General features: G+C 44.8%; 1 protein-coding gene across 1 annotated transcript in view; it reads right to left on the bottom strand.

Moving 5' to 3' along the window:
* LOC121583631 (dnaJ homolog subfamily C member 25) overlaps positions 1 to 4,087 on the bottom strand; it is an 8,657-nt gene extending 4,570 nt beyond the window's left edge. The window contains exons 1-3 of the mRNA XM_041899785.2: positions 3,762 to 4,087; positions 1,662 to 1,814; positions 39 to 509 (exon numbers count right to left, since the gene is read on the bottom strand). Of these exons, the coding sequence (XP_041755719.1) occupies positions 39 to 509; positions 1,662 to 1,814; positions 3,762 to 4,058 (921 nt within the window). The 5' untranslated portion in view covers positions 4,059 to 4,087. The remainder of the gene's footprint in view (positions 1 to 38; positions 510 to 1,661; positions 1,815 to 3,761) is intronic.
* Between the last annotated feature and the right edge of the window lie 8,418 nt (positions 4,088 to 12,505).

Genomic DNA, 12,505 nt, shown 5'->3' with positions numbered 1-12,505 from the left:
GCTATTACTACTGCTACTACAACAACGTTACTACAGACCTCATAGTTGTCTTTGATCCAGAGCTGCCTCTCCAGGAAGGTCTCTCTCTGCTCCTCCTCCAGACCGTCAAACTGAGACTGAGACATCTTCATATTCTTCCTGATGATGTACAGCTTCTCCTCGTCTCCGTACTCCTCTCTGCAGATGGTGAACCTGTAGATCCACTTACAGTACCAGACCACGTAGACACACAGGCAGTAGGGGAACAGGACAATCTTACAGAGCAGGATGTCCAAGATTTTAGGCTTCTGGTAGCCTCCCTTGATGTCGATCTTGTTCTTGATGATGTCACGGATGATCTCTTCTTCCTGTTCCCTGATCTCCTCTTTGGACCGTCGGTTTTTACCCTTCTCTTTTGTCTTGTTCAGGAGACCCAGCTGCTTGGCTATCTCTGTCGCCTGGATACGGTACTTGGGGACTGTTGATAGGTAGTTGATGGCTTCAGTGTAGCTGGCCCACCAACTGTAGTACTGAAGGAGGAAAATTAAGTCACAATCAGGCAGTGGTGTAAAGTAATTAAGTAAAAATACTTTAAAGTACTACTTAAGTAGTTTCTGTGGGTAGCTGTACTTTACAATTATATATTTTTTACAAATTTTACTTCACTACATTCCTAAAGAATATAATGTACTTTTTACTCCATTCATTTTCCCTGACACCCAAAAGTACTCGTTACATTTTGAATGCTTAGCAGGACAGGAAAATGGTCCAATGCACTTATCAAGAGAACATCCCTGGTCATCCCTACTGCCTCTGATCTGGCGGACCGGTTGGAGTGTTGGAGCGGGCCCCTGGCTATCCGTACAAAAAGAAAATGGGGCCGTCTGGTTTACTTAAAATAAGGAATTGAAATGATTTATACTTTTTCTTTTGATACCTAAGTATATTTGAGCAATTACATTTACTTTTGATACTTAAGTATTTAAAAAAACAAATACTTTTAGACTTTTACTCAAGTAGTATTTTACTGGGTGACTTTCCCTTTTACTTGAGTCATTTTCTATTAAGGTATCTTTACTTTTACTCAAGTATGACAATTGGGTCATTTTTCCACCACTGCAGTCAGCATTGTTATTGTGTAGCCTAAACAGTTTCCACTGAAAAAAAAATATGACATTTAGAGACTTCATAGAGTGCATCCCAGGAGCTGGGGAGGAAAGGGGTTCCTATGGTCTATCAGAACCTCTCTGATTATTCACACACTGCTATGTACCAACAGTACCATTCGTAACCTTACATTACCAAGCGGTGCAATTTGTAACCTTACATTACCAAGCGGTGCCATTTGTAACCTTCCATTAACAAACGGTGCCATTCGTAATCTTCCATTACCAAACGGCGCCATTCGTAACCTTACATTACCAAACGGTGCCATTCGTAACCTTCCATTACCAAACGGTGCCATTCGTAATCTTCCATTACCAAATGGCGCCATTCGTAACCTTACATTACCAAACGGTGCCATTCATAACCTTCCATTACCAAAACGGTGCCATTCTACTGCTGTTTCTCATGATTGGTATTAATAAAGAAACAGCAATGCGTCCCAAATGACACCCTATTCCCTTTAAAAGGGCACTATTTGACTATGTGTGTGAACGTGAAGATAGATATGATCCTACCTGGAAAATGGATATAGCAACCACGGTCACCAGAATGACAATCCGCACGTCGACTTTAGGTGCCAGCCGTCTGCTGTAGTAGGTGTAGTAGTGGCTGTAGTACTGTTCCGGGTGGTCCAGCATGTAGTCGTAATCTCTACGGGAGTCCTCATCCTGATACACAGGAGGAAATTACCCTTATTTCATCTTATCAGAATGATTGAGAGCTGTATGTATCAAGCGTATCAGAGTAGGAGTGCTAACTTAGGATCAGTTTAGCCTTTTAGATCACAAGGAATAAGACACCATGTACCTTTCTCTCTGATAACTCGTGTAAAACATTGTCTTGCATGCCACTGTGAAAAAGGGTATTCACATTGCCCTCTCATAACGCCTCGATCACACTGACAGCTTGTTTGCATTTCGGTTCCCAGAAGTACATTCATTTCCAATGGAACGCTGCGTTAGCCTTGCAGCATTGCGTTGCAGAGGCAGTTGCAGTGCGTTCTGTGTGGTTGCATACGTTGGATTGATCGAACTTATGCGTCAAACTGTATGCGTAGACGGCTTGACAGAAATGGTAGCATTAGGTGAATGTTGAACATTTGTGCCACACATATCCAGATAATGCTGCCTACCATTTTCCACAATAACACTGTGTGTGTGATCGAGGTCAAACACACACACAAAAAAGTCTGCTACTGTTTTTTTTAAAAGCCGAGACTGTGGATCCGACTTTTCTGGACGCCGCTTTTCAGCGCTGCAAAGTAGGCCATAATTTTAAAATACCTACCACTTCTTTCTGAAAGGACCCTCTCCCATTCCTCACTATTATTTGGAGTGGTAAGCATGAACCCTCCAAACTTATCTGACAAAACACACTTCAGTGTATCCTCTCTTATTACCATGTCAACCTCTCCAGTTACACGCTGCTCCTCTGATTCAGAGCTTACCATGTCAACCTCTCCAGTTACACGCTGCTCCTCTGATTCAGAGCTTACCATGTCAACCTCTCCAGTTACACGCTGCTCCTCTGATTCAGAGCTTACCATGTCAACCTCTCCAGTTACACACTGCTCCTCTGATTCAGAGCTTACCATGTCAACCTCTCCAGTTACACGCTGCTCCTCTGATTCAGAGCTTACCATGTCAACCTCTCCAGTTACACGCTGCTCCTCTGATTCAGAGCTTACCATGTCAACCTCTCCAGTTACACGCTGCTCCTCTGATTCAGAGCTTACCATGTCAACCTCTCCAGTTACATACTGCTCCTCTGATTCAGAGCTTACCATGTCAACCTCTCCAGTTACACGCTGCTCCTCTGATTCAGAGCTTACCATGTCAACCTCTCCAGTTACATACTGCTCCTCTGATTCAGAGCTTACCATGTCAACCTCTCCAGTTACACGCTGCTCCTCTGATTCAGAGCTTACCATGTCAACCTCTCCAGTTACACGCTGCTCCTCTGATTCAGAGCTTACCATGTCAACCTCTCCAGTTACACGCTGCTGATCTGATTCAGAGCTTACCATGTCAACCTCTCCAGTTACACGCTGCTCCTCTGATTCAGAGCTTACCATGTCAACCTCTCCAGTTACACGCTGCTCCTCTGATTCAGAGCTTACCATGTCAACCTCTCCAGTTACACGCTGCTCCTCTGATTCAGAGCTTACCATGTCAACCTCTCCAGTTACATGCTGCTCCTCTGATTCAGAGCTTACCATGTCAACCTCTCCAGTTACACGCTGCTCCTCTGATTCAGAGCTTACCATGTCAACCTCTCCAGTTACATGCTGCTCATCTGATTCAGATGTCATAGAGTTTACGATTTCCTCATCTGATAAACCGCTAACACAATTTTTCCCAATATCTTGGGTGTCTGAGATTTGATTGGGCTGCACCTACTGTCTGTGAAAAAACATCACACTGATAACTTTAACCTGTTCAGGTCTATTCATAACGCAGTAATTGACAGTATTGGTACACTGTAAGACAAAACGATCAAATTGACTGAAGGCCTTTGACGGAGTTGAGAAAAGTGCCACATTGGCATTCAACATAAATTGACGTCAGCATATAGGTTTAGCTGAAACGAATCAAATGTGAGGTTTTTCCACTTACCTTCAGAGTTTCATATGCAGTCGCAACGAGAAGAAATTTTTGATGAGCACTTTCACGAGTCTCGCCTGCAAGACTTGAGAATCTATCCGGGTGATACTTTCTGGCTAGCTGTCTGTAAGCACGACCTATGTCCGATTTGGCCGCTTCTCTCGACACTCCGAGTACATCGTAACAAATCTCGGTGCCACAATAAAGTCCCTCGATAAGCGCCGTGGCCCAGGGTACGAAAACCACCACAATGAATATAATGCCTATCCATTGACCAAAGTGTCGCCCATACTCCGTGAGTGGAGACATTTCACCACTTGATGAGTCGCAGAATTTGATCGTCGTCTCGTCAGCAACACTAAGAAAGTACTTCCGGGTTACGGAATTTCGAACATTGCCCCCAAATAAATTCCCCACAAAATTTCACATTTACATTTTCGTCATTTAGCAGACGCTCTTATCCAGAGCGACTTACAAATTGGTGCATTCACCTTATGATAGCCAGTGGGACAACCACTTTACAATATATATATATATATGTATTTATTTTGGGGGGTGGGGGAGGGGGGTAGAAGGATTACTTTATCCTATCCCAGGTATTCCTTAAAGAGGTGGGGTTTCAAGTGTCTCCGGAAGGTGGTCAGGTGACTCCGCTGTCCTGGCGTCGTGGGGGAGCTGGTTGGTAGAAAAGTATAAATAACCTGTATTTATTGATGATATATGACAAATAATTGTCTACACATGAATAATGATTCTTATTTGTTAATATTTAAGTGACATTTGCATTACATTTGGGTTTTAAAACATGTTCCAATGCAAATCATTGTATATGGAATACATATTGGCTTATAGAGCAATAACTATTCTGGTTGCTGCAAAAGTATTGTAGGGAATACTCAGTAGGGTCTGTAGAATGTATCTATGGTGTCATTTCATGGGGCTCTGAATAATCCGGAGTGTTGCTGGCCTTTTACTGTGGTCCAACAGCTCAAACATAACACCGTACAGGAAAAACGATTATTTGTGCCGATGTAAAAGTGGGGTGGGGAGTACCTAGTAGGGTCTGTAGAATATATATATATATATATATATATATATATATATATTATGGTGTTATTTCATGGGGGACTGAGGTCTATCTGCCCAGCAACACTTTCTACTCCACCCACTCCATTGGTCCCAATGCAATACATACGGCCCATACAGTACATTACATATTGGCTTATAGAAAGAAAACGATTCTATGTGCCAAAGTAAAAGTGGGATGGGGGTACTCAGTAGAGTCTGTAGAATCTATATATGGTGTTATTCCATGGAGTACTTTGGTCTAAATATCCAGCAACACGTTTTACTCCACCCATTGGTCCCAATGCAATACACTGTAGGCCTCATATAGACTCATATAGTAATAACGATTCTATGCACAGAGGTTTAAAGTGTGGTTGGGAGTACTCCGTACAGCAGGGTTCTTCAATTCCGGTCCTGGAGGGCCGAAACACCTGTTTTTCATCCTCTCCTTCTAATCAGGGGCTAATTCAGACCTGGGACACCAGGTGAGTGCAATTAACTACCAGGTAGAATAAAAAACAGAAGAGTTTCGGCCCTCCGTACAGTCTGTAGAAACCAGCTTCAAATGACGCGGTGCTATCCATTGGCCTGAAGTCAAAGCCTCTATACACATTCAATTATCAACACTCAAAAAACAAACACAAGACAAACTTTTTAGTCAAAACGAAAATCTCAATTATTTACCATTTAAAAGTAATGAATATCAACCAGGCTATAGGGACACAGGCACTACAGTCACCAATTTTATAAAATAAAAATTCATGGTTTAACACACTTTATGATACATTCATTCATTGCAATCCCTCATCAAATAAATCCATTAAATAAGTGATGGGCACCGATATGGAAAATATATATACATATCAGTTGCATTTTTCGATTCGATATTGATAATATATCGGTTCGTAGAAAATACATTGCAACTGTGTGAATGTTCACTTTTCTGTGACAACGGCTTTTAATACAATGGAAAGCCCATACACAATTGATGTCCCATCAGCAGGCAATTAAATATGCTAAGCAGCCTGTTTTACTGTTAGTTTTTTATAGTATGCTAAGCAGCCTGTATTGGATATTTACAGCTTGATGACAACCAGTGTTGGGTATTTTTTCAGTGGACCATACAGAGCCATGGTACTGAGTGGTACACAAGGTCAGACCATAGGTTAAACATAGTCAATCTGTCTAGACTATAAAGATTAAAACATAGTGAAATAATAAAGACAAGCATTAGGACTAAGTGGATACGGAGTGGATACGGAGTGTGGTACCGAGTGGATACGGAGTGGATACGGAGTGTGGTACCGAGTGGATACGGAGTGTGGTACCGAGTGGATACGGAGTGTGGTACCGAGTGGATACGGAGTGTGGTACCGAGTGGATACGGAGTGTGGTACCGAGTGGATACGGAGTGGAGTGGATACGGAGTGGATACGGAGTGGAGTGGATACGGAGTGGAGTGGATATGGAGTGGATACGGAGTGGAGTGGATACGGAGTGGATACGGAGTGGAGTGGATACGGAGTGGATACGGAGTGGATACGGAGTGGAGTGGATACGGAGTTGAGTGGATACGGAGTTGAGTGGATACGGAGTTGAGTGGATACGGAGTGGAGTGGATACGGAGTGGAGTGGATACGGAGTGGAGTGGATACGGAGTGGAGTGGATACGGAGTGGATACGGAGTGGAGTGGATACGGAGTGGATACGGAGTGGATACGGAGTGGAGTGGATACGGAGTGGATACGGAGTGGATACGGAGTGTGGTACCGAGTGGATACGGAGTGTGGTACCGAGTGGATACGGAGTGTGGTACCGAGTGGATACGGAGTGTGGTACCGAGTGGATACGGAGTGGATACGGAGTGGATACGGAGTGGATACGGAGTGGAGTGGATACGGAGTGGATACGGAGTGGATACGGAGTGGATACGGAGTGGAGTGGATACGGAGTTGAGTGGATACGGAGTGGAGTGGATACGGAGTGGATACGGAGTGTGGTACCGAGTGGAGTGGATACGGAGTTGAGTGGATACGGAGTGGAGTGGATACGGAGTGGATACGGAGTGTGGTACCGAGTGGAGTGGATACGGAGTGGAGTGGATACGGAGTGGATACGGAGTGGATATGGAGTGTGGTACCGAGTGGATACGGAGTGTGGTACCGAGTGGATACGGAGTGGATACGGAGTGGAGTGGATACGGAGTGGAGTGGATACGGAGTGGAGTGGATACGGAGTGGATACGGAGTGGATACGGAGTGGATACGGAGTGGAGTGGATACGGAGTGGAGTGGATACGGAGTGGAGTGGATACGGAGTGGAGTGGATACGGAGTGGAGTGGATACGGAGTGGAGTGGATACGGAGTGGATACGGAGTGGATACGGAGTGGATACGGAGTGTGGTACCGAGTGGATACGGAGTGGATACGGAGTGGATACGGAGTGTGGTACCGAGTGGATACGGAGTGGATACGGAGTGGATACGGAGTGTGGTACCGAGTGGATACGGAGTGGATACGGAGTGTGGTACCGAGTGGATACGGAGTGGATACGGAGTGTGGTACCGAGTGGATACGGAGTGGATACGGAGTGTGGTACCGAGTGGATACGGAGTGTGGTACCGAGTGGATACGGAGTGGAGTGGATACGGAGTGGATACGGAGTGGATACGGAGTGGAGTGGATACGGAGTGGATACGGAGTGGATACGGAGTGGAGTGGATACGGAGTGGAGTGGATACGGAGTGGAGTGGATACGGAGTGGCGTGGATACGGAGTGGAGTGGATACGGAGTGGAGTGGATACGGAGTGGATACGGAGTGGATACGGAGTGGAGTGGATACGGAGTGGAGTGGATACGGAGTGGAGTGGATACGGAGTTGAGTGGATACGGAGTGGAGTGGATACGGAGTGGATACGGAGTGGATACGGAGTGTGGTACCGAGTGGATACGGAGTGGATACGGAGTGGATACGGAGTGTGGTACCGAGTGGATACGGAGTGTGGTACCGAGTGGATACGGAGTGTGGTACCGAGTGGATACGGAGTGTGGTACCGAGTGGATACGGAGTGGATACGGAGTGGATACGGAGTGGATACGGAGTGGAGTGGATACGGAGTGGATACGGAGTGGAGTGGATACGGAGTGGATACGGAGTGGAGTGGATACGGAGTGGAGTGGATACGGAGTGGATACGGAGTGGATACGGAGTTGAGTGGATACGGAGTGGATACGGAGTGGATACGGAGTTGAGTGGATACGGAGTGTGGTACCGAGTGGATACGGAGTGGATACAGAGTGGATACGGAGTGGATACGGAGTGGAGTGGATACGGAGTGGAGTGGATACGGAGTGGATACGGAGTGGAGTGGATACGGAGTGGAGTGGATACGGAGTGGAGTGGATACGGAGTGGATACGGAGTGGATACGGAGTTGAGTGGATACGGAGTGGATACGGAGTGGATACGGAGTTGAGTGGATACGGAGTGTGGTACCGAGTGGATACGGAGTGGATACAGAGTGGATACGGAGTGGATACGGAGTGGAGTGGATACGGAGTGTGGTACCGAGTGGATACGGAGTGTGGTACCGAGCGGAACGAGAGGGCTGCTGGAGGTACTGAGAAAACAGATACAGTTGAAGTCAGAAGTTTACATACACTTAGGTTGGAGTCATTAAAACTGGCTTTTCAACCACTCCACGAATTTCTTGTTAACAAACTACAGTTTTGGCAAGTCGGTTAGGACATCTACTTTGTGCATGACACAAGTAATTTTTCCAACAATTGTTGACAGACAGATTATTTCACTTATAATTCACTGTATCACAATTCCAGTGGGTCAGAAGTGTACATACACTAAGTTGATTGTGCCTTTAAACAGCTTGGAAAATTCCAGAAAATGATGTCATGGCTTTAGAAGCTTCTGATAGGCTAATTGACATAATTTGAATCATTTGGAGGTGTACCTGTGGATGTATTTCAAGGCCTACCTGCAAACTCAGTGCCTCTGTGCTTGACATCATGGGAAAATGAAAAGAAATCAGCCAAGACGTCAGAAAAAAATTGTGGACCTCCACAAGTCTGCTTCATCCTTGGGAGCAATTCCCAAACGCCTGAAGGTACCACGTTCATCTGTACAAACAATAGTACGCAAGTATAAACACCATGGGACCACGCAGCCGTCATACCGCTCAGGAAGGAGACGCGTTCTGTCTCCTAGAGATTAACGTACTTTGGTGCGAAAAGTGCAAATCAATCCCAGAACAACAGCAAAGGACCTTGTGAAGATACTGGAGGAAACAGGTACAAAAGTATCTATATCCACAGTAAAACAAGTCCTATATCGACATAACCTGAAAGGCCGCTCAGCAAGGAAGAAGCCACTGTTCCAAAACCGCCATAAAAAAGCCAGTTTGCAACTGCACATGGGGACAAAGATTGTACTTTTTGGAGAAATGTCCTCTGGTCTGATGAAACAAAAATAGAACTGTTTGGCCATAATGACCATCGGTATGTTTGGAGGAAAAAGGGGATAACTTGCAAGCCGAAGAACACCATCCGAACCGTGAAGCACGGTGGCAGCATCATGCTGTGGGGGTGCTATGCTGCAGGAGGGACTGGTGCACTTCACAAAATAGATGGCATCACGAGGAAGGAAAATTATGTGGATATATTGAAGCAACATCTCAAGACATCAGTCAGGAAGTTAAAGCTTGGTCACAAATGGGTCTTCCAAATGGACAATGACCCCAAGCATACTTCCAAAGTTGTGGCAAGATGGCTTAAGGACAACAAAGTCAAGGTATTGGAGTGGCCATCACAAAGCCCTGACCTCAATCCTATAGAACATTTGTGGGTAGAACTGTAAAAGCATGTGCGAGCAAGGAGGCCTACAAACCTGACTCAGTTACACCAGCTCTGTCAAGAGGAATTGGCCAAAATTCACCCAACTTATTGTGGGAAGCTTGTGGAAGGCTACCCGAAACGTTTGACCCAAGTTAAACAATTAAAAGGCAATGCTACCAAATACTAATTGAGTGTATGTAAACTTCTGACCCACTGGGAATGTGATGAAATAAATAAAAGCTGAAATAAATCATTCTCTCTATTATTCTGACATTTCACATTCTTAAAATAAAGTGGTGATCGTAACTGACCTAAGACAGGGAATTTTTACTAGGATTACATTTCAGGAATTGTGAAAAACTGAGTTTAAATGTATTTGGCTAAGGTGTATGTAAACTTCCGACTTCAACTGTATATGGTTGAGAATGGGTTATGGACCTGCCATGTTTAAACTATATTTAAGTATTGATTGATATGTTTTGGAATAAACAGAGCAGAGCCAGGATATTTATATGATATATACAGATATCTGATATTTATTACATGAGAAAGCTTGGTTTGGCCACTATTGTTTTCAAACTGAATATATAGGAGGAGAAGTCAGATTTCACCACTATCATAAATAAAGAGAGTGGGCGGAGCGGTCAAAAGATACAAGTTTGGAAACAATAGTGGAGTAACTGAACTGGGAGGGTTTAAGCTAAAAAGTATGTAAAACGAGCAGGAATATAATTGTATATAAACTGAGGGCTGAGTGTTGGGAAAGCAGTTGCTCTGCAGATCAGCTTTGTTTTCACTCAAAATCTCACGATACATGGCCCCATTCATTCTTTCCTTTACACGGATCAGTCGTCCTGGTCCCTTTGCAGAAAAACAGCCCCAAAGCATGATGTTTCCACCCCCATGCTTCACAGTAGGTATGGTGTTCTTTGGATGCAACTCAGCATTCTTTGTCCTCCAAACACGACGAGTTGAGTTTTTACCAAAAAGTTCTATTTTGGTTTCATCTGACCATATGACATTCTCCCAATCCTCTTCTGGATCATCCAAATGCACTCTAGCAAACTTCAGACGGGCTTGGACATGTACTGGCTTAAGCAGGGGGACACGTCTGGCACTGCAGGATTTGAGTCCCTGGCGGCGTAGTGTGTTACTGATGGTAGGCTTTGTTACTTTGGTCCCAGCTCTCTGCAGGTCATTCACTAGGTCCCCCCGTGTGGTTCGGGGATTTTTGCTCACCGTTCTTGTGATCATTTTGACCCCACGGGGTGAGATCTTGCGTGGAGCCCCAGATCGAGGGAGATTATCAGTGGTCTTGTATGTCTTCCATTTCCTAATAATTGCTCCCACAGTTGATTTCTTCAAACCAAGCTGCAGATTCAGTCTTCCCAGCCTGGTGCAGGTCTACAATTTTGTTTCTGGTGTCCTTTGACAGCTCTTTGGTCTTGGCCATAGTGGAGTTTGGAGTGTGACTGTTTGAGGTTGTGGACAGGTGTCTTTTATACTGATAACAAGTTCAAACAGGTGCCATTAATACAGGTAACGAGTGGAGGACAGAGGAGCCTCTTAAAGAAGAAGTTACAGGTCTGTGAGAGCCAGAAATCTTGCTTGTTTGTAGCTGACCAAATACTTATTTTCCACCATAATTTGCAAATAAATTCATTAAAAATCCTACAATGTGATTTTCTGGAAAAAAAAATCTCAATTTGTCTGTCATAGTTGACGTGTACCTATGATGCAAATTACAGGCCTCTCTCTCATCTTTTTAAGTAGGAGAACTTGCACAATTGGTGGCTGACTAAATACTTTTTTTCCCCAATGTATGGCCAATATACCACGGCTAAGGGCTGTGTCCAGGTACTCCGCGTTGCGTCGTGCATAAGAACAGCCCTTAGCCGTGGTATATTGGCCATATACCACACCCCCTCAGGCCTTATTGCTTAAGTATAGAGACCAGCCTAAATATAGGAGGGGGGAGGGGCAGCACATCCACAAACATTTTACTTCGGGACCTAGAATAGTTCTCTCAATAAGCCTGTAGTGTACTGCACTGGGACCAACGGTTGTAAACTGTGTATTTGGAAAAGTGTTCCCAAGTAGAATGGAACCCCCTTTTACTGCGACGCAACGTACGGAGGTGTGAGTTTACAAGATGTGTACAGTGGAAAAATACAGCCCGCCTACAGCGGGGTGGGATTTTTCCTCTGACGTGTGTGTATAAAAATATTGTACGACCATTTTGTTGCAGAGTGCTCTCATGAATAAACAGGCTGACCATTGCAAAAAAGGGGTCTTTGTTTAATTTATTTAAACTACAGATTTACACCTCTGGGAATTATTCAAAGATTTAAGAAGTGTTTGATTTCAACCATTGAGATAACAAAATTCTCGTGACAGCTTTACACCACTCCAGCCGACGCTTGGCATTGTGATCTTAGGCTTGTGTGCGGCTGCTTGGCCATGGAAACCCATTTCATGAAGCTCCCGACGAACATTGTGCTGACGTTGCTTCCAGAGGCAGTTTGGAACTCGGTAGTGAGTTTTGCAACCGAGGACAGACGATTGTTACGCGCTTCAGCACTCGGCGGTCCCGTTCTACGAGCTTGTGTGGCCTACCATTTCGCGGCTGAGCCTTTGTTGCTCCTAGATGTTTCCACTTCACAGTAACAGCACTTACCCTTGACCGGGGGCAGCTTTAGCAGGGCAGAAATTTGACGAACTGAATTGTTGGAAAGGTTGGCATCCTATGACGGTGCCACGTTGAAAGTCACTGAGCTCTTCAGTATGGGCCATTCTACTATCAATGTTTGGAGATTGCGTGGCTGTGTTCTCGATTTTAT

This window comes from Coregonus clupeaformis, chromosome 15, assembly GCF_020615455.1.
Source record: "Coregonus clupeaformis isolate EN_2021a chromosome 15, ASM2061545v1, whole genome shotgun sequence".
In the NCBI taxonomy this organism is placed as follows: domain Eukaryota; kingdom Metazoa; phylum Chordata; class Actinopteri; order Salmoniformes; family Salmonidae; genus Coregonus; species Coregonus clupeaformis.
The sequence above is the reverse complement of the archived record's forward strand: the minus strand, read 5'-3'. Positions and strand labels throughout refer to the sequence as shown.